This window comes from Pseudophryne corroboree, chromosome 1 (genome assembly GCF_028390025.1).
Source record: "Pseudophryne corroboree isolate aPseCor3 chromosome 1, aPseCor3.hap2, whole genome shotgun sequence".
In the NCBI taxonomy this organism is placed as follows: domain Eukaryota; kingdom Metazoa; phylum Chordata; class Amphibia; order Anura; family Myobatrachidae; genus Pseudophryne; species Pseudophryne corroboree.
Window position 1 is genome coordinate 1,231,755,058 of NC_086444.1, and position 23,440 is coordinate 1,231,778,497.

General features: G+C 52.0%; 1 protein-coding gene across 4 annotated transcripts in view; it reads left to right on the forward strand.

Moving 5' to 3' along the window:
* Positions 1-23,440, forward strand: part of LOC134931701 (transcription factor COE3-like) — a 265,596-nt gene that overhangs the window by 106,332 nt on the left and 135,824 nt on the right. For all 4 annotated transcript variants that reach the window (XM_063925436.1, XM_063925438.1, XM_063925437.1 and 1 more), the window contains exon 6: positions 22,497-22,565. In XM_063925436.1, the coding sequence (XP_063781506.1) occupies positions 22,497-22,565 (69 nt within the window). The remainder of the gene's footprint in view (positions 1-22,496; positions 22,566-23,440) is intronic.

A 23,440-nucleotide genomic window follows, 5' to 3' on the forward strand; every position in this document is an offset into this window, starting at 1 on the left:
AAATGAGTGGAAATTATGGTTATTGAGGTTAATAATACTATAGGATCAAAATTACCCCCAGATTCTAGCTGTTTTTGAGGGGTTTTTGAAAAAAAAACACCCAAATCCAAAACACACCCATATCCGACAAAAAAATTTCAGGGAGGTTTTGCCAAAACGCGTTCAAATCCAAAACACGGCCGCGGAACCGAATCCAAAACCAAAACACAAAACCCGAAAAATTTCCGGTGCACATCTCTATTGTAGTAGAGCTTTATCTTTGTATTGCAGGTAATGGAACTTTGTATTATACAGTAGCTATTAGAGCTTTATATTATAAGTATTAGAGCTTTATATTACAGATCATGGGACTTTTTTCTATAGGTATTCAATCTTTATATTATTTGTAGTAGAGCTTTATATTTGTAATGCAGGTAATGGAACTTTTTATTATAGATATTATAGCTTTGTATTGCAGGTAATTGCAATGTACATTGTAGTTAATAGTACTTTGTATGTATTATTATCATTTAATGATATGGCGCCACAAGAGTTCCACAGCACCTAACAAACGACATAAACAAATGAGCAAAACAAGAACACGGGATCCGGTCTCTAGGGCGACAAGACTTTGGTTGACTCTGTCTAGGTCGACAACTATTGGTCGACAGTAAGTAGGTTGACATGGTTTCTAGGTCAAGAATAAATAAAATGGAGAGTAATACTTAACCAGCGCTTCAGATTGCTCTCCGATGGAAACGCTGGTTAAGTCTTACTCTCCATTTTATTTATTCTTGACCTAGAACCCATGTCAACCTACTTACTGTCGACCAAGAGTTGTTGACCTAGACAGTGTCAACCTAAGTCTATTCTATCTAACATACCACGCCCCTAGAAAACAGCATAGACAATGTAGAACAGGTACAGGGTATATAAACATCGCTACATCAGGGGATATGACACTGAAACAAGTATCAAGGTAGCAGAAACTGGGGGCTAGGTGCCACAAAAGGGAATGTGGAGTAAATGATAGTCTAAATAAGAGAAGGAAAAGCACATGAGGGAGGAGGGCCCTGCTCGAGAGAGCTTACATTCTAAAGGGGAGGGGCAGACAGACAGGGTGACACAGATGGGGTAGACAGTGAGCGAGGAACAGAGGGTTAGAATGAGAGCTGGCTGGGTGTAATCAAGAAGTGGATCTTGGGAGCCCGTTTGAAATTTTGTAGAGCTGAAGAGACTAACGGGAAGAGGAAGAGAGTTCCAGAGGTAGGGAGCAGCACGTGCAAAATGTACTGCAGTACTGCAGGTATTGGGACATATTACAGGTAATAGCGTTTTGTACTATAGGTATTAGAGATTTGTATTGCATGTAATGGGACCAGCGGCGGCTTCTACTTAGGTTTGGTAGGGGGCTGACGCTACCCCCGTGCCCAGTGAGGAGACAGCCAGTCCCCAGCACCTGCGCAATGGATCCGGCAGCGGTGCAACTGCGCATGCGCAAACCCCCAGCTTCTGTGCATCTGCTGCAGCCCATAGAAGCCAGAATGGGCTGAGGTATAGAAAGTCACAGTGAAGTCACTGCAGTCACTCACTGACACTGAGAGGGGGGGGGGGAATCCCCCCCCCCCCCCAGAATGTGAAGGGGGGCTGGGTTGCTGCCCATAGGTAACATCCACCACCTCGGGGACTATTTATTATACGTATTGTAGCTTTCTTTTGCATGCAATTGAAATGTGCATTGTAGTTAATAGAACTTGGGACTGTGAGTATTCAGGCCTTTGCACTATAGCTAAAGTAAAGATATTGGTGATCATTCCGAGTTGATCGCAGCCAGCAACTTTTTGCTGCTGCTGCCATCAACTAGACGCCGCCTACGGGGGAGTGTATTTTAGCTTAGCAGGGCTGCGATCGCTTGTGCAGCCCTGCTAAGCTAAAAAAAAATTCCTGCAAAACAAGACCAGCCCTATACCTACTTACCCTGTGCGATGATCTCTGCGACGCTGAAGCTGCCTCTGATATCAGACATCCGCCCTCCGTTGTTCTGGACACGCCTGCGTTTTCCAATCCACTCCCCGAAAACGGCTGCAAACGCTGTGGAGACGCCGAGGTCCGCCTTCTTCCTGCCCATCTTCTTTGTGGTCCGCTCTGCGACCGCTTCCTTCTCAAGACGCGGCGTATCCCGACGACCCCTGTCACCGGGCAACGTCGCGCACGTGCACTGCGGCCACCGCGCATGCGCATTCCGCCCCCGTTCGCACCGCAGTGATAAACCGCGGTGTGCAAAGGGGTCGGAATGACCCCCATTGTGACTTTGTATTGTAGTTATTAGAGGCTGATATTGCTTGTAATGAGACTCTGTGTTATAGGTAATAGAGCTCTGTATATGAGTGGTATTAGAGACTCGTATTGGAAGTAATGACTGTGTATTACAGGCAGTAGAGCACTGCAGTATAGATATTAGAGCTTTGTATTCCAGGTATTTGGACTTGGTATTATAACATGTAATACTGATATTAGAGCGTTGTACTGCAGGTATTGGAACTTCGTGATATAGGTATTAGAGCCTTGTGCTATATAGTTAGCAGAGCTTTGTATTATAGTGGTCATTCCGAGTTGTTCGCTCGCTAGCAGTTTTTAGCAGCAGTGCATACGCTATGCCGCCGCCCACTGGGAGTGTATTTTAGCTTAGCAGAAGTGCGAACGAAAGGATCACAGAGCGGCTGCAAAATATTTTTGTGCAGTTTCAGAGTAGCTCCAGACCTACTCAGCATAGCGTCTAGTTTCCCTTCACAGCGGACAGCGGGCCGCGGCAACGGGGGGCACCACAGCAGCAGCGGATCTTGCCATGGTGCGGCGCCCTCCGGATGGCGCCGGCGCGCTCCGGAAGGCGGCGCCCCGGGCAAAAGTCCTGCTTGCCCGTGGCAAGATCCACTACTGATGACACACACATCCTCGGAGGTGCGTGGGCAGGTGTGGTGGCATTCCTGGCTGCATCTGGGTGCATCCGTCACCTCCCAGGAGTCCCCACACTGGCTAGACGCCGGGAAGCAGCAGCAGGCTGCCACCGGCGCCTCCTCCTCCCCCCTGCAGCCGGAAGGACGTCCGGCTGCGTTGCTAGGGGGGGGAGGAAACTACCTTCCGGGTCCAGGGCAGCCTGGAGGAAGGTAAGCCGGAAGGGGGGGGGGGGTCAGCGTTTTTGGCGGTGTCGGCGGTCGGTGAAAAGAAGCCCATAGGCTTCTATAGGGTATCGCCATCCAGAGATGGCGATACTCTGGACGCCGAAAACGCGGCGGTAGGGTGTTAGTAAATATGAAAATGCGGTAAAACCCCCGTTTTCGGGGATTTTACCGCATTTTTGCTTTAGTACATACCGCCCTGAGTCACACACAGAGTGAACACAGCAGCGTCAATTGGCAGTCGCCCATCTACGAGTTTATGTTCTCGGTAATGAAGGCTGAGGAACCAGAAACCATACACCTACCTGGGTGACATGTACTGGGACATAGCAGAGCTTATAGGAGACAGTATAACATCCAGCTTATAAATAAAACTGTATCCAGATTCCACACAAAACATTCCTAAAGTCACACACGTAGGATGGGGAGGGATAATACAGTGACACACGTAGGATGGGGGGAGGGATGATACAGTGACACACGTAGGATGGGGGAGGGATGATACAGTGACACACGTAGGATGGGGGGAGGGATGATACAGTGACACACGTAGGATGGGGGAGGGATGATACAGTGACACACGTAGGATGGGGGGAGGGATGGTACAGTGACACACGTAGGATGGGGGAGGGATGACACAGTGACACACGTAGGATGGGGGAGGGATGATACAGTGACACACGTAGGATGGGGGGAGAGATGATACAGTGACACACGTAGGATGGGGGAAGGGATGATACAGTGACACACGTAGGATGGGGGAGGGATGATACAGTGACACACGTAGGATGGGGGGAGGGATGATACAGTGACACACGTAGGAAGGGGGAAGAGATGATACAGTGACACACGTAGGATGGGGGAAGGGATGATACAGTGACACACGTAGGATGGGGGGAGAGATGATACAGTGACACACGTAGGATGGGGGGAGAGATGATACAGTGACACACATAGGATGGGGGAGGGATAATACAGTGACACACGTAGGATGGGGGAAGGGATGATACAGTGACACACGTAGGATGGGGGAGGGATGATACAGTGACACACGTAGGATGGGGGAAGGGATGATACAGTGACACACGTAGGATGGGGGAGGGATGATACAGTGACACACGTAGGATGGGGGAGGGATGATACAGTGACACACGTAGGATGGGGGAAGGGATGATACAGTGACACACGTAGGATGGGGGGAGGGATGATACAGTGACACACGTAGGATGGGGGAAGAGATGATACAGTGACACACGTAGGATGGGGGAAGGGATGATACAGTGACACACGTAGGATGGGGAGAGAGATGATACAGTGACACACGTAGGATGGGGGGAGAGATGATACAGTAACACACGTAGGATGGGGGAGGGATGATACAGTGACACACGTAGGATGGGGGAGGGATGATACAGTGACACACGTAGGATGGGGGAGGGATGATACAGTGACACACGTAGGATGGGGGAGGGATGATACAGTGACACACGTAGGATGGGGGAGGGATGATACAGTGACACACATAGGATGGGGGGAGGGATGATACAGTGACACACGTAGGATGGGGGAGGGATGATACAGTCACACACGTAGGATGGGGGAGGGATGATACAGTGACACACGGAGGATGGGGGAGCGATAATACAGTGACACACGTAGGATGGGGGGAGGGATAATACAGTGACACACGTAGGATGGGCGGAGGGATGATACAGTGACACACGTAGGATGGGGGGAGGGATGATACAGTGACACACGTAGGATGGGGGGAGGGATGATACAGTGACAAACGTAGGATGGGGGAGGGATGATACAGTGACACACGTAGGATGGGGGAGGGATGATACAGTGACACACGTAGGATGGGGGAGGGATAATACAGTGACACACGTAGGATGGGGGGAGGGATGATACAGTGACACACGTAGGATGGGGGGAGAGATGATACAGTGACACACGTAGGATGGGGGAGGGATAATACAGTGACACACGTAGGATGGGGGAGGGATGATACAGTGACACACGTAGGATGGGGGAGGGATGATACAGTGACACACGTAGGATGGGGAGGGATGATACAGTGACACACGTAGGATGGGGGAGGGATGATACAGTGACACACGTAGGATGGGGGGAGGGATGATACAGTGACACACGTAGGATGGGGGAGGGATGATACAGTGACACACGTAGGATGGGGAGGGATGATACAGTGACACACGTAGGATGGGGAGGGATGATACAGTGACACACGTAGGATGGGGGAGGGATGATACAGTGACACACGTAGGATGGGGGGAGGGATGATACAGTGACACACGTAGGATGGGGGAGGGATGATACAGTGACACACGTAGGATGGGGGGAGGGATGATACAGTGACACACGTATGATGGGGGAGGGATGATACAGTGACACACGTAGGATGGGGGAGGTATGATACAGTGACACACGTATGATGGGGGAGAGATGATACAGTGACACACGTAGGATGGGGAGGGATGATACAGTGACACACGTAGGATGGGGGAGGGATTATACAGTGACACACGTAGGATGGGGGAGGGATAATACAGTGACACACGTAGGATGGGGGAGGGATAATACAGTGACACACGTAGGATGGGGAGGGATGATACAGTGACACACGTAGGATGGGGGAGGGATGATACAGTGACACACGTAGGATGGGGGAGGGATGATACAGTGACACACGTAGGATGGGGGGAGGGATGATACAGTGACACACGTAGGATGGGGGGAAGGATGATACAGTGACACACGTAGGATGGGGGGAGAGATTATACAGTGACACACGTAGGATGGGGGGAGGGATGATACAGTGACACACATATGATGGGGGAGGGATGATACAGTGACACACATATGATGGGGGAGGGATGATACAGTGACACACGTATGATGGGGGAGGGATGATACAGTGACACACGTATGATGGGGGAGGGATGATACAGTGACACACGTATGATGGGGGAGGGATGATACAGTGACACACGTAGGATGGGGAGGGATGATACAGTGACACACGTAGGATGGGGGAGGGATGATACAGTGACACACGTAGGATGGGGGAGGGATGATACAGTTACACACGTAGGATGGGGGGAGGGATGATACAGTGACACACGTAGGATGGGGAGGGATGATACAGTGACACACTTAGGATGGGGAAGGGATGATACAGTGACACACGTAGGATGGGGGGAGGGATGATACGGTGACACACGTAGGATGGGGGGAGGGATGATACAGTGACACACGTAGGATGGGGGAGGGATGATACAGTGACACACGTAGGATGGGGGAGGGATGATACAGTGACACACGTAGGATGGGGAGGGATGATACAGTGACACACGTAGGATGGGGGAGGGATGATACAGTGACACACGTAGGATGGGGGAGGGATAATACAGTGACACACGTAGGATGGGGGAGGGATAATACAGTGACACACGTAGGATGGGGGGAGGGATGATACAGTGACACACGTAGGATGGGGGAGGGATGATACAGTGACACACGTAGGATGGGGGAGGGATGATACAGTGACACACGTAGGATGGGGGAGGGATGATACAGTGACACACGTAGGATGGGGGGAAGGATGATACAGTGACACACGTAGGATGGGGGGAGAGATTATACAGTGACACAGGTAGGATGGGGGAGGGATGATACAGTGACACACGTAAGATGGGGAGGGATGATACAGTCACACACGTAGGATGGGGGAGGGATGATACAGTGACACACGTAGGATGGGGGAGGGATGATACAGTGACACACGTAGAATGGGGGAGGGATGATACAGTGACACACGTATGATGGGGGAGGGATGATACAGTGACACACGTAGGATGGGGGGAGGGATGATACAGTGACACACGTAGGATGGGGGAGGGATAATACAGTGACACACGCAGGATGGGGGGAGGGATGATACAGTGACACACGTATGATGGGGGAGGGATGATACAGTGACACACGTAGGATGGGGGAGGGATGATACAGTGACACACGTAGGATGGGGGAGGGATGATACAGTGACACACGTAGGATGGGGGGAGGGATGATACAGTGACACACGTAGGATTGGGGAGGGATGATACAGTAACACACGTAGGATGGGGGGAAGGATGATACAGTGACACACGTAGGATAGGGGGAGGGATGATACAGTGACACACGTAGGATGGGGGGAGGGATGATACAGTGACACACGTAGGATGGGGGGAAGGATAATACAGTGACACACGTAGGATGGGGGATAGATGATACAGTGACACACGTAGGATGGGGGACGGGTGATACAGTGACACACGTAGGATGGGTGAGGGATGATACAGTGACACACGTAGGATGGGGGGAGGGAAGATACAGTGACACACGTAGGATGGGGGAGGGATAATACAGTGTCACACGTAGGATGGGGGGAGGGATGATACAGTGTCACATGTAGGATGGGGGTAGGATGATACAGTGACACACGTAGGATGGGGGGGAGGGATAATACAGTGACACACGTAGGATGGGGGGAGGGATGATACAGTGACACACGCAGGATGGGGGGAGGGATGATACAGTGACACACGTAGGATGGGGGAGGGATTATACAGTGACACACGTAGGATGGGGGAGGGATAATACAGTGACACACGTAGGATGGGGGAGGGATAATACAGTGACACACGTAGGATGGGGGAGGGATGATACAGTGACACACGTAGGATGGGGGGAGGGATGATACAGTGACACACATATGATGGGGGAGGGATGATACAGTGACACACGTATGATGGGGGAGGGATGATACAGTGACACACGTATGATGGGGGAGGGATGATACAGTGACACACGTATGATGGGGGAGGGATGATACAGTGACACACGTAGGATGGGGAGGGATGATACAGTGACACACGTAGGATGGGGGAGGGATGATACAGTGACACACGTAGGATGGGGGAGGGATGATATAGTGACACACATAGGATGGGGGAGGGATGATACAGTGACACACGTATGATGGGGGAGGGATGATACAGTGACACACGTAGGATGGGGGGAAGGATGATACAGTGACACACGTAGGATGGGGGGAGGGATGATACAGTGACACACGTAGGATGGGGGAGGGATGATACAGTGACACACGTAGGATGGGGGGAGGGATGATACAGTGACACACGCAGGATGGGGGAGGGATGATACAGTGACACACGTAGGATGGGGGAGGGATAATACAGTGACACACGTAGGATGGGGGAGGGATAATACAGTGACACACGTAGGATGGGGGAGGGATAATACAGTGACACACGTAGGATGGGGGGAGAGATGATACAGTGACACACGTAGGATGGGGGGAGGGATAATACAGTGACACACGTAGGATGGGGGAGGGATAATACAGTGACACACGTAAGATGTGGGAGGGATGGTACAGTGACACACGTAGGATGGGGGAGGGATGATACAGTGACACACGTAGGATGGGGGGAGGGATGATACAGTTACACACGTAGGATGGGGGAGGGATGATACAGTGACACACGTATGATGGGGGAGGGATGATACAGTGACACACGTAGGATGGGGGAGGGATAATACAGTGACACGCGTAGGATGGGGGAGGGATGATACAGTGACACACGTAGGATGGGGAGGGATGATACAGTGACACACGTAGGATGGGGGAGGGATGATACAGTGACACACGTAGGATGGGGGGAGGAATGATACAGTGACACACGTAGGATGGGGGAGGGATGACACAGTGACACACGTAGGATGGGGAGGGATGATACAGTGACACACGTAGGATGGGGGAGGGATGATACAGTGACACACGTAGGATGGGGAGGGATGATACAGTGACACACGTAGGATGGGGAGGGATGATAGAGTGACACACGTAGGATGGGGAGGGATGATACAGTGACACACGTAGGATGGGGAGGGATGATAGAGTGACACACGTAGGATGGGGAGGGATGATAGAGTGACACACGTAGGATGGGGGGAGGGATGATACAGTGACACACGTAGGATGGGGAGGGATGATAGAGTGACACACGTAGGATGGGGGAGAGATGATACAGTGACACACGTAGGATGGGGGAGAGATGATACAGTGACACATGTAGGATGGGGGAGGGATGATACAGTGACACACGTAGGATGGGGAGGGATGATACAGTGACACACGTAGGATGGGGGGAAGGATGATACAGTGACACACGTAGGATGGGGAGGGATGATAGAGTGACACACGTAGGATGGGGAGGGATGATACAGTGACACACGTAGGATGGTGAGGGATGATACAGTGACACAGGTAGGATGGGGGAGGGATGATACAGTGACACACGTAAGATGGGGAGGGATGATACAGTCACACACGTAGTATGGGGGAGGGATGATACAGTGACACACGTAGGATGGGGGAGGGATGATACAGTGACACACGTAGGATGGGGGAGGGATGATACAGTGACACACGTAGGATGGGGGGAGGAATGATACAGTGACACACGTAGGATGGGGGAGGGATGATACAGTGACACACGTAAGATGGGGGAGGGATGATACAGTGACACACGTAGGATGGGGGAGGGATGATACAGTGACACACGTAGGATGGGGGAGGGATGATACAGTGACACACGTAGGATGGGGGGAGGGATGATACAGTGACACACGTAGGATGGGGAAGGGATGATACAGTGACACACGTAGGATGGGGGGAGGGATGATACAGTGACACACGTAGGATGGGGGAGGGATGATACAGTGACACACGTAGGATGGGGGAGGGATGATACAGTGACACACGTAGGATAGGGGAGGGATGATACAGTGACACACGTAGGATGGGGGAGGGATGATACAGTGACACACGTAGGATAGGGGAGGGATGATACAGTGACACACGTAGGATGGGGGAGGGATGATACAGTGACACACGTAGGATGGGGGAAGGATGATACAGTGACACACGTAGGATGGGGGAGGGATGATAGAGTGACACACGTAGGATGGGGAGGGATGATAGAGTGACACACGTAGGATGGGGGGAGGGATGATACAGTGACACACGTAGGATGGGGAGGGATGATAGAGTGACACACGTAGGATGGGGGAGAGATGATACAGTGACACACGTAGGATGGGGGAGAGATGATACAGTGACACATGTAGGATGGGGGAGGGATGATACAGTGATACACGTAGGATGGGGGAGGGATGATACAGTGACACACGTAGGATGGGGGGAAGGATGATACAGTGACACACGTAGGATGGGGAGGGATGATAGAGTGACACACGTAGGATGGGGAGGGATGATACAGTGACACACGTAGGATGGGGAGGGATGATACAGTGACACAGGTAGGATGGGGGAGGGATGATACAGTGACACACGTAAGATGGGGAGGGATGATACAGTCACACACGTAGGATGGGGGAGGGATGATACAGTGACACACGTAGGATGGGGGAGGGATGATACAGTGACACACGTAGGATGGGGGAGGGATGATACAGTGACACACGTAGGATGGGGGGAGGAATGATACAGTGACACACGTAGGATGGGGGAGGGATGATACAGTGACACACGTAAGATGGGGGAGGGATGATACAGTGACACACGTAGGATGGGGGAGGGATGATACAGTGACACACGTAGGATGGGGGGAGGGATGATACAGTGACACACGTAGGATGGGGAAGGGATGATACAGTGACACACGTAGGATGGGGGGAGGGATGATACAGTGACACACGTAGGATGGGGGAGGGATGATACAGTGACACACGTAGGATGGGGGAGGGATGATACAGTGACACACGTAGGATGGGGGAAGGATGATACAGTGACACACGTAGGATGGGGGAGGGATGATACAGTGACACACGTAGGATGGGGAGGGATGATACAGTGACACACGTAGGATGGGGGGAGGGATGATACAGTGACACACGAATGATGGAGGAGGGATGATACAGTGACACACGTAGGATGGGGGAGGGATGATACAGTGACACACGTAGGATGGGGGAGGGATGATACAGTGACACACGTAGGATGGGGGAGGGATGATACAGTGACACACGTAGGATGGGGGAGGGATGATACAGTGACACACGTAGGATGGGGGAGGGATGATACAGTGACACACGTAGGATGGGGGAGGGATGATACAGTGACACACGTAGGATGGGGGGAGGGATGATACAGTGACACACGTAGGATGGGGGGAGGGATGATACAGTGACACACGTAGGATGGGGGAGGGATGATACAGTGACACACGTAGGATGGGGGGAGGGATGATACAGTGACACACGTAGGATGGGGGAGGGATGATACAGTGACACACGTAGGATGGGGGAGGGATGATACAGTGACACACGTAGGATGGGGGAGGGATAATACAGTGACACACGTAGGATGGGGAGGGATGATACAGTGACACACGTAGGATGGGGGAGGGATGATACAGTGACACACGTAGGATGGGGGGAGGGATGATACAGTGACACACGTAGGATGGGGGAGGGATGATACAGTGACACACGTAGGATGGGGGGAGGGATGATACAGTGACACACGTAGGATGGGGAGGGATGATACAGTGACACACGTAGGATGGGGGAGAGATGATACAGTGACACACGTAGGATGGGGGGAGGGATAATACAGTGACACACGTAGGATGGGGAGGGATGATACAGTGACACACGTAGGATGGGGGAGAGATGATACAGTGACACACGTAGGATGGGGGGAGGGATGATACAGTGACACACGTAGGATGGGGGGAGAGATGATACAGTGACACACGTAGGATGGGGGGAGGGATGATACAGTGACACACGTAGGATGGGGGAGGGATGATACAGTGACACACGTAGGATGGGGGGAGGGATGATACAGTGACACACGTAGGATGGGGGAGGGATGATACAGTGACACACGTAGGATGGGGGGAGGGATGATACAGTAACACACGTAGGATGGGGGGAGGGATGATACAGTGACACACGTAGGATGGGGGGAGGGATGATACAGTGACACACGTAGGATGGGGGGAGGGATGATACAGTGACACACGTAGGATGGGGGGAGGGATAATACAGTGACACACGTAGGATGGGGAGGGATGATACAGTGACACACGTAGGATGGGGGAGAGATGATACAGTGACACACGTAGGATGGGGGGAGGGATGATACAGTGACACACGTAGGATGGGGGGAGGGATGATACAGTGACACACGTAGGATGGGGGGAGGGATGATACAGTGACACACGTAGGATGGGGGGAGGGATGATACAGTGACACACGTAGGATGGGGGGAGAGATGATACAGTGACACAGGTAGGATGGGGGAGGGATAATACAGTGACACACGTAGGATGGGGGGAGGGATAATACAGTGACACACGTAGGATGGGGGAGGGATGATACAGTGACACACGTAGGATGGGGGAGGGATGATACAGTGACACACGTAGGATGGGGGGAGGGATGATACAGTGACACACGTAGGATGGGGGAGGGATAATACAGTGACACACGTAGGATGGGGGGAGGGATAATACAGTGACACACGTAGGATGGGGGAGGGATGATACAGTGACACACGTAGGATGGGGGAGGGATGATACAGTGACACACGTAGGATGGGGGGAGGGATGATACAGTGACACACGTAGGATGGGGGGAGGGATGATACAGTGACACATGTAGGATTAGGGGAGGGATGATACAGTGACACACGTAGGATGGGGGAGGGATGATACAGTGACACACGTAGGATGGGGGAGGGATGATACAGTGACACACGTAGGATGGGGGAGGGATGATACAGTGACACACGTAGGATGGGGGGAGGGATGATACAGTGACACACGTAGGATGGGGGAGGGATGATACAGTGACACACGTAGGATGGGGGGAGAGATGATACAGTGACGCACGTAGGATGGGGGAGGGATGATACAGTGACACACGTAGGATGGGGGAGGGATGATACAGTGACACACGTAGGATGGGGGAGGGATGATACAGTGACACACGTAGGATGGGGGAGGGATGATACAGTGACACACGTAGGATGGGGGGAGAGATGATACAGTGACACACGTAGGATGGGGGAGGGATGATACAGTGACACACGTAGGATGGGGGGAGGGATGATACAGTGACACATGTAGGATGGGGGAAGGGATAATACAGTGACACACGTAGGATGGGGGAGGGATGTTACAGTGACACACGTAGGATGGGGGAGGGATGATACAGTGACACACGTAGGATGGGGGGAGAGATGATACAGTGACACACGTAGGATGGGGGAGGGATGATACAGTGACACACGTAGGATGGGGGAGGGATGATACAGTGACACACGTAGGATGGGGGGAGGGATGATACAGTGACACACGTAGGATGGGGGGAGGGATGATACAGTGACACACGTAGGATGGGGGAGGGATGATACAGTGACACACGTAGGATGGGGGGAGGGATGATACAGTGACACACGTAGGATGGGGGAGGGATGATACAGTGACACACGTAGGATGGGGGAGGGATGATACAGTGACACACGTAGGATGGGGGAGGGATAATACAGTGACACACGTAGGATGGGGAGGGATGATACAGTGACACACGTAGGATGGGGGAGGGATGATACAGTGACACACGTAGGATGGGGGGAGGGATGATACAGTGACACACGTAGGATGGGGGAGGGATGATACAGTGACACACGTAGGATGGGGGGAGGGATGATACAGTGACACACGTAGGATGGGGAGGGATGATACAGTGACACACGTAGGATGGGGGAGAGATGATACAGTGACACACGTAGGATGGGGGGAGGGATAATACAGTGACACACGTAGGATGGGGAGGGATGATACAGTGACACACGTAGGATGGGGGAGAGATGATACAGTGACACACGTAGGATGGGGGGAGGGATGATACAGTGACACACGTAGGATGGGGGGAGAGATGATACAGTGACACACGTAGGATGGGGGGAGGGATGATACAGTGACACACGTAGGATGGGGGAGGGATGATACAGTGACACACGTAGGATGGGGGGAGGGATGATACAGTGACACACGTAGGATGGGGGAGGGATGATACAGTGACACACGTAGGATGGGGGGAGGGATGATACAGTAACACACGTAGGATGGGGGGAGGGATGATACAGTGACACACGTAGGATGGGGGGAGGGATGATACAGTGACACACGTAGGATGGGGGGAGGGATGATACAGTGACACACGTAGGATGGGGGGAGGGATAATACAGTGACACACGTAGGATGGGGAGGGATGATACAGTGACACACGTAGGATGGGGGAGAGATGATACAGTGACACACGTAGGATGGGGGGAGGGATGATACAGTGACACACGTAGGATGGGGGGAGGGATGATACAGTGACACACGTAGGATGGGGGGAGGGATGATACAGTGACACACGTAGGATGGGGGGAGGGATGATACAGTGACACACGTAGGATGGGGGGAGAGATGATACAGTGACACAGGTAGGATGGGGGAGGGATAATACAGTGACACACGTAGGATGGGGGGAGGGATAATACAGTGACACACGTAGGATGGGGGAGGGATGATACAGTGACACACGTAGGATGGGGGAGGGATGATACAGTGACACACGTAGGATGGGGGGAGGGATGATACAGTGACACACGTAGGATGGGGGAGGGATAATACAGTGACACACGTAGGATGGGGGGAGGGATAATACAGTGACACACGTAGGATGGGGGAGGGATGATACAGTGACACACGTAGGATGGGGGAGGGATGATACAGTGACACACGTAGGATGGGGGGAGGGATGATACAGTGACACACGTAGGATGGGGGGAGGGATGATACAGTGACACATGTAGGATTAGGGGAGGGATGATACAGTGACACACGTAGGATGGGGGAGGGATGATACAGTGACACACGTAGGATGGGGGAGGGATGATACAGTGACACACGTAGGATGGGGGAGGGATGATACAGTGACACACGTAGGATGGGGGGAGGGATGATACAGTGACACACGTAGGATGGGGGAGGGATGATACAGTGACGCACGTAGGATGGGGGGAGAGATGATACAGTGACGCACGTAGGATGGGGGAGGGATGATACAGTGACACACGTAGGATGGGGGAGGGATGATACAGTGACACACGTAGGATGGGGGAGGGATGATACAGTGACACACGTAGGATGGGGGAGGGATGATACAGTGACACACGTAGGATGGGGGGAGAGATGATACAGTGACACACGTAGGATGGGGGAGGGATGATACAGTGACACACGTAGGATGGGGGGAGGGATGATACAGTGACACATGTAGGATGGGGGAAGGGATAATACAGTGACACACGTAGGATGGGGGAGGGATGTTACAGTGACACACGTAGGATGGGGGAGGGATGATACAGTGACACACGTAGGATGGGGGGAGAGATGATACAGTGACACACGTAGGATGGGGGAGGGATGATACAGTGACACACGTAGGATGGGGGAGGGATGATACAGTGACACACGTAGGATGGGGGGAGGGATGATACAGTGACACACGTAGGATGGGGGAGGGATGATACAGTGACACACGTAGGATGGGGGGAGAGATGATACAGTGACACACGTAGGATGGGGGGAGAGATGATACAGTGACACACGTAGGATGGGGGAGGGATGATACAGTGACACACGTAGGATGGGGGAGGGATGATACAGTGACACACGTAGGATGGGGGGAGGGATGATACAGTGACACACGTAGGATGGGGGAGGGATGATACAGTGACACACGTAGGATGGGGGAGGGATGATACAGTGACACACGTAGGATGGGGGGAGAGATGATACAGTGACACACGTAGGATGGGGGAGGGATTATACAGTGACACACGTAGGATGGGGGGAGGGATGATACAGTGACACACGTAGGATGGGGGAGGGATGATACAGTGACACACGTAGGATGGGGGGAGGGATGATACAGTGACACATGTAGGATGGGGGAAGGGATAATACAGTGACACACGTAGGATGGGGGAGGGATGTTACAGTGACACACGTAGGATGGGGGAGGGATGATACAGTGACACACGTAGGATGGGGGGAGAGATGATACAGTGACACACGTAGGATGGGGGAGGGATGATACAGTGACACACGTAGGATGGGGGAGGGATGATACAGTGACACACGTAGGATGGGGGGAGGGATGATACAGTGACACACGTAGGATGGGGGGAGAGATGATACAGTGACACACGTAGGATGGGGGAGGGATGATACAGTGACACACGTAGGATGGGGGAGGGATGATACAGTGACACACGTAGGATGGGGGGAGGGATGATACAGTGACACACGTAGGATGGGGGAGGGATGATACAGTGACACACGTAGGATGGGGGAGGGATGATACAGTGACACACGTAGGATGGGGGGAGAGATGATACAGTGACACACGTAGGATGGGGGAGGGATTATACAGTGACACACGTAGGATGGGGGGAGGGATGATACAGTGACACACGTAGGATGGGGGAGGGATGATACAGTGACACACGTAGGATGGGGGGAGGGATGATACAGTCACACGTAGGATGGGGGAGGGATGATACAGTGACACACGTAGGATGGGGGGAGGGATGATACAGTCACACGTAGGATGGGGGGAGAGATGATACAGTGACACACGTAGGATGGGGAGGGATAATACAGTGACACACGTAGGATGGGGGAGGGATGATACAGTGACACACGTAGGATGGGGGGAGGGATGATACAGTCACACGTAGGATGGGGGGAGAGATGATACAGTGACACACGTAGGATGGGGAGGGATAATACAGTGACACACGTAGGATGGGGGAGGGATGATACAGTGACACACGTAGGATGGGGGAGGGATGATACAGTGACACACGTAGGATGGGGGGAGGGATGATACGGTGACACACGTAGGATGGGGAGGGATGATACAGTGACACACGTAGGATGGGGGAGGGATGATACAGTGACACACGTAGGATGGGGAGGGATAATACAGTGACACACGTAGGATGGGGGAGGGATGATACAGTGACACATGTAGGATGGGGGGAGGGATGATACAGTCACACGTAGGATGGGGGGAGAGATGATACAGTGACACACGTAGGATGGGGAGGGATAATACAGTGACACACGTAGGATGGGGGAGGGATGATACAGTGACACACGTAGGATGGGGGAGGGATGATACAGTGACACACGTAGGATGGGGGGAGGGATGATACGGTGACACACGTAGGATGGGGAGGGATGATACAGTGACACACGTAGGATGGGGGAGGGATGATACGTAGGATGGGGGGAGAGATGATACAGTGACACACGTAGGATGGGGAGGGATAATACAGTGACACACGTAGGATGGGGGAGGGATGATACAGTGACACACGTAGGATGGGGGAGGGATGATACAGTGACACACGTAGGATGGGGGGAGGGATGATACAGTGACACACGTAGGATGGGGGAGGGATGATACAGTGACACACGTAGGATGGGGGAGGGATGATACAGTGACACACGTAGGATGGGGGAGGGATGATACAGTGACACACGTAGGATGGGGGAGGGATGATACAGTGACACACGTAGGATGGGGGAGGGATGATACAGTGACACACGTAGGATGGGGGGAAGGATGATACAGTGACACACGTAGGATGGGGGAGGGATAATACAGTGACACACGTAGGATGGGGGGAGGGATGATACAGTGACACACGTAGGATGGGGGACGGGTGATACAGTGACACACGTAGGATGGGGAGAGATGATACAGTGACACACGTAGGATGGGGGGAAGGATGATACAGTGACACACGTAGGATGGGGGAGGGATGACACAGTGACACACGTAGGATGGGGAGGGATGATACAGTGACACACGTGCGATGGGGGAGGGATGATACAGTGACACACGTAGGATGGGGGAGGGATGATACAGTGACACACGTAGGATGGGGGGAGGAATGATATTCTCAGGGGTGAGAGGTCGCATACGATCACCCTTGAACCGCCCGGCTGATTCTCAGCTGCAGGTTTGCATATGATACATACAGTAGTGTGCAGTCCTTTTGCATACGATGTATCGTATGTGACCCCAGCCAGGGCTGCTGGTACGATATATCTATAGTGTAGTACTTCCGATATAGGATCGTATCGGAGGTAAAACATAGGCGATTTGCCAGTTTTCATCCCATTTATCGGCCCAAAATGTCGGAATCGGATGAAATCTGGCAAAATCGCACTAGTGTATGGGCACCTATACAGCAAACACTGCACAGCACTTAGCAGTGGCTGCAGCAGGAGGAGACGGCTGGATGCACAACACTTAGCACTGGCTGCAGCAGTAGGAGACGGCTGGTTGCACAGCACTTAGCACTCGCTGCAGCAGGAGGAGACGGCTGGATGCACAGCACTTAGCAGTGGCTGCAGCAGGAGGAGACGGCTGGGTGCACAGCACTTAGCACTGACTGCAGAAGGAGGTGACGGCTGGATGCACAGCACTTAGCACTGGCTGCAGCAGGAGGAGACGGCTGGATGCACAGCACTTAGCAGTGGCTGCAGCAGGAGGAGACGGCTGGGTGCACAGCACTTAGCACTGACTGCAGAAGGAGGTGACGGCTGGATGCACAGCACTTAGCACTGGCTGCAGCAGGAGGAGACGGCTGGATGCACAACACTTAGCACTGACTGCAGAAGGAGGTGACTGCTGGATGCACAGCACTTAGCACTAGCTGCAGCAGGAGGAGACGGCTGGATGCACAACACTTAGCACTGGCTGTAGCAGGAGGAGACGGCTGGATGCACAGCACTTAGCACTGGCTGCAGAAGGAGGAGACGGCTGGATGCACAGCACTTAGCACTGGCTGCAGAAGGAGGAGACGGCTGGATGCACAGCACTTAGCACTGGCGGCAGAAGGAGGAGACGGCTGGATGCACAGCACTTAGCACTGACTGCAGAAGGAGAAGACGGCTGGATGCACAACACTTAGCAATGGCTGCAGCAGGAGGAGACGGCTGGATGCACAGCACTTAGCACTGGCGGCAGAAGGAGGAGACGGTAGGATGCACAGCACTTAGCACTGGCTGCAGAAGGAGGAGACGGCTGGGTGCACAGCACTTAGCACTGGCTGCAGAAGGAGGAGACGGCTGGGTGCACAGCACTTAGCACTGGCTGCAGAAGGAGGAGACGGCTGGATGCACAGCACTTAGCACTGACTGCAGAAGGAGGAGACGGCTGGGTGCACAGCACTTAGCACTGGCTGCAGAAGGAGGAGACTGCTGGGTGCACAGCACTTAGCACTGGCTGCAGAAGGAGGAGACGGCTGGGTGCACAGCACTTAGCACTGGCTGCAGAAGGAGGAGACGGCTGGGTGCACAGTGCCCTAGAACACCTGAAGTTTATTCCTTTTTTTCGTACGTCTGCTCCTTGAAGTGACATCTCTGGTGGCCTGACGAGACCTCCTGCCTGGTAACTGTCGCTATCATCTCCACTTGTTTGTCCCAAAGGCAGAGCGTCAGGGGAACGCGTTACTGTAACGTATATAGGGGATCCGGAGTAATGAGGAGCGAATGAGTAATGAGAACCTTTATCTGCAAACCTCAGAGGATTACAGCATGAGATCACTCATTTACAATGTTCAGACGTAAAGATGGAAAGAAGGAAAGTTGGATAAAAGCATGGATGCATTATAACAATGTAACATCACAGGAGGGAACATTTGTACACATCCATCAGTGCTTCTGCTGTGTTACATGAGGTTACAGCAAGCCAAGCAGTATTGTATGGTGGTGATAATGCACCAGTCACACCCAACTGTCCTGATTACAGCTGGACAGTCCCCATGCAAGGAAATTGAAATGGGTGGAGCTTATAATGAAGTGGGTGGGGCTTCACAAAAGTGTTCTGGGTGGATCCTTGGATGGCTTGGATAAATCATTTGGTGATGGCCATTGGAAGGGGACCATTGAATTCTTGCAACGGTCACGTAGCCATCGCCGGTTAACCATTTAATAGTTAAACATCGATGGTATTTTGGTGCACGATGGCCCTCATTCCGAGTTGTTCGCTCGCTAGCTACTTTTAGCAGCTTTGCACACGCTAAGCCGCCGCCTACTGGGAGTGTATCTTAGCTTAGCAGAATTGCGAACGAAAGATTAGCAGAATTGCGAATAGAAATTTCTTAGCAGTTTCTGAGTAGCTCGAGACTTACTCTGCCACTGCGATCAGTTCAGTCCTTTTCGTTCCGGGTTTGACGTCACAAACACACCCAGCGTTCGCCCAGCTACTGCCCCGTTTCTCCAGCCACTCCCGCGTTTTTCCCTGAAACGCCTGCGTTTTTCCGCACACTCCCATAAAACGGCCAGTTTCCGCCCAGAAACACCCACTTCCTGTCAATCACACTATGATCAGCAGAACGATGAAAAAACGTTGTTACGCCGTGAGTAAAATACCAAACTTTTGTGCTAATTTACTTGGCGCAGGCGCACTGCGAACATTGCGCATGCGCAGTTTACGACTAATCGCTCCGTAGCGAAAAAAAAATAACGAGCGAACAACTCGGAATGAGGGCCTATTGTATGGCCGTGTGGAGCTCAGATAACCCCACCGCTGACCGCAAAGTTCCCACCATTGAAAGTAATGGAGGGAGCTATGCGATGCGCTGTCTGACAGCTCAGAAGCGCAAAGCCAATCAGGAGAGTGCCACGACGTGGCGCTTCCTGATTGGCTGAAGGGACCCTCTGTGACAGTAGTCACAGGGGGTCTCTGCATTCGGGGAAAGGGGTCCCATGTGTAAACATGGGACCCCTTTCAGTCCGGCTGTTCGTGTATTCGTTTTTTGTTTTTTTTCCCAAGTACGTGGATTACAATAACCGGACACTGGATCAGGTGAGTATAAATTTTATTTGCAGGTAACCCGGACGTCGCCATTGGAGACGTGGACACAGTCGGCGTGTCAACATAGGTAAGTATGTATGTGTCGGCATGTATGTAATAAAGTTTTACTTTCAAGGTGTCTGTCCTGTTTTTATTTGGGTATTTTTTTTGCAGAAGAACTACAGGTACCAGTGGGCCATTTCCCCCCCGCATGCTGGTACTTGTGGTTCTCCAAGTACCAGCTTGCGGGGGATGCTTGCTGGGACTTGTAGTTCTTCTGCAAAAAACAATATTCACATTTTTTACTCAATCCACAGCCCATGGATGGGGGGGGCAGCCTCGGGCTTCACCCCTGGCCCTTGGGTGGCTGGGGGGGGACCCCTTGATTGAAGGGGTCCCCACTCCTCCAGGGTACCCCAGCCAGGGGGGACTAGTTGGGTATTTAATGCCACGGCTGCAGGGAGCGGTATAAAAGTGTCCCCCGGCTGTGGCATTATCTGTCCAGCTAGTGGAGCCCGGTGCTGGTACAAAAAATACGGGGACCCCTACGTCTTTTGTCCCCCGTATTTTTTGCACCAGGACCAGGCGCAGAGCCCGGTGCTGGTTGTTAAAATACAGGGGATCCCCTGTCATTTTTCCTCCCGTATTTTGGCAACCAGGACCGACTCAAAGAGCCCGAGGCTGGTTATGCTTAGGAGGGGGGACCCCACGCATTTTTTTTTCTGATTTTTAACCCATTCCATAAAAATAAAAATATTTAAAAAAATATATAAATAATACTTGTGCCTCCTAAATAGACAAACCAAGTACCTAATCCCTTCTAATATAAATAGATATGCTATTAGCAATAAAAAAAAACACAAAAAAAAACATGTTTTTAATTTTTTTTTATTAGATTCCGCCAGCAAAGTGTGGCGGATTGAAAATGACGAATTTACTGACGAAAAGCACTAATGTCGAATTTACATTCTTCAATTGAATATACTTTTGTCGAAAAGTCGCATTTGTACCACTGCTGAAATGTCAAATTTGTCAAATGTCGAATTTCAAAAAGTCGAATTTGAAAAGTAATTTTTTTTGACGAAAAGTACTGAATTGCATTGTCGAAATTTTTTTTTGGGCGAAAATGTCCCGTTTTTCGACATTTTCGGGAATTCGACCGCAATTGCATATACCCCTATGACTACGTATGGACGGGTTACTCTGACAATGTGTGAAATTGTATCTTCTCTTTCGCTTTCCTGGGGTAAACTCATTATCTTTTCTGCTTTTCAATTCCAGTCGCTGCTGTGACAAGAAGAGCTGCGGGAATCGCAACGAGACCCCCTCAGACCCGGTCATCATAGACAGGTAATGTGTGCCGTGCTAGACTGATGTACTAGCCGCAGGTGGAGTGGACTTTATAACACATCATAATACACATACCACACACATTAGTAGCTGTTTGACTTCACTATGGTTGGTGTAGTGGTTAGCATTATTGCCTCACAGCACTGAGATGTTGGGTTTGATTCCCACCAAGACCCTGTATGTGTGGAGTTTGTATGTTCTCCTGTGTATTCTCTGTAAAGCGCTGGGGAATATGTGTGCGCAGTATAAATTACATAATATGTAGAGGTGTCCTGCCTGTACGGGACATTGTGTGTCTTGTGTTGCAGCACAGTGCTGCATGTGTATAAGACGCAGTTGTGTATCTGTATAGGACATGTACAGTATAGTAATAGTGTTCTGTGCATCCCTGAGGTCCAGTGCTGTTCTGTAGGTGTATAACAGTGGTATCAGCACAGTATATGTATGGCTATATAACACAGCCCTCAGCTCAGGCATCCTGTGTGGTCAGACTGTGATAAGGTGACTGTGTGCCTGCTATCTGGGCATTGTGCAATCTGCGCTCCGTCTACGCACTGCCCCACGTCTTCCCTCTTGCTGTCTGCCCCCCTCTCCCACCCGGGCTGCTATCTATAGCATCTTCTACACATCTAGAGTTGTTATGTGAATGTGAGACCTCTCTATTGATGAGAGACAGCTGCTGCGTGAGACTGCCAATCAGTCGCTGGAGATAAGAGATATTCTGCACAACAAAAGCCGCCCTGGTCTTGTGGCCACAATGGCTGCCTGATCTCAGCACAATGCCCCGGTAATGGCCTGTACGGCTCCATTCAGGGAGTAAGCCTCATGTGTCAGACGCGTCCTCCTCTGCTCGGCCTTATGTGATGAGAGGGACC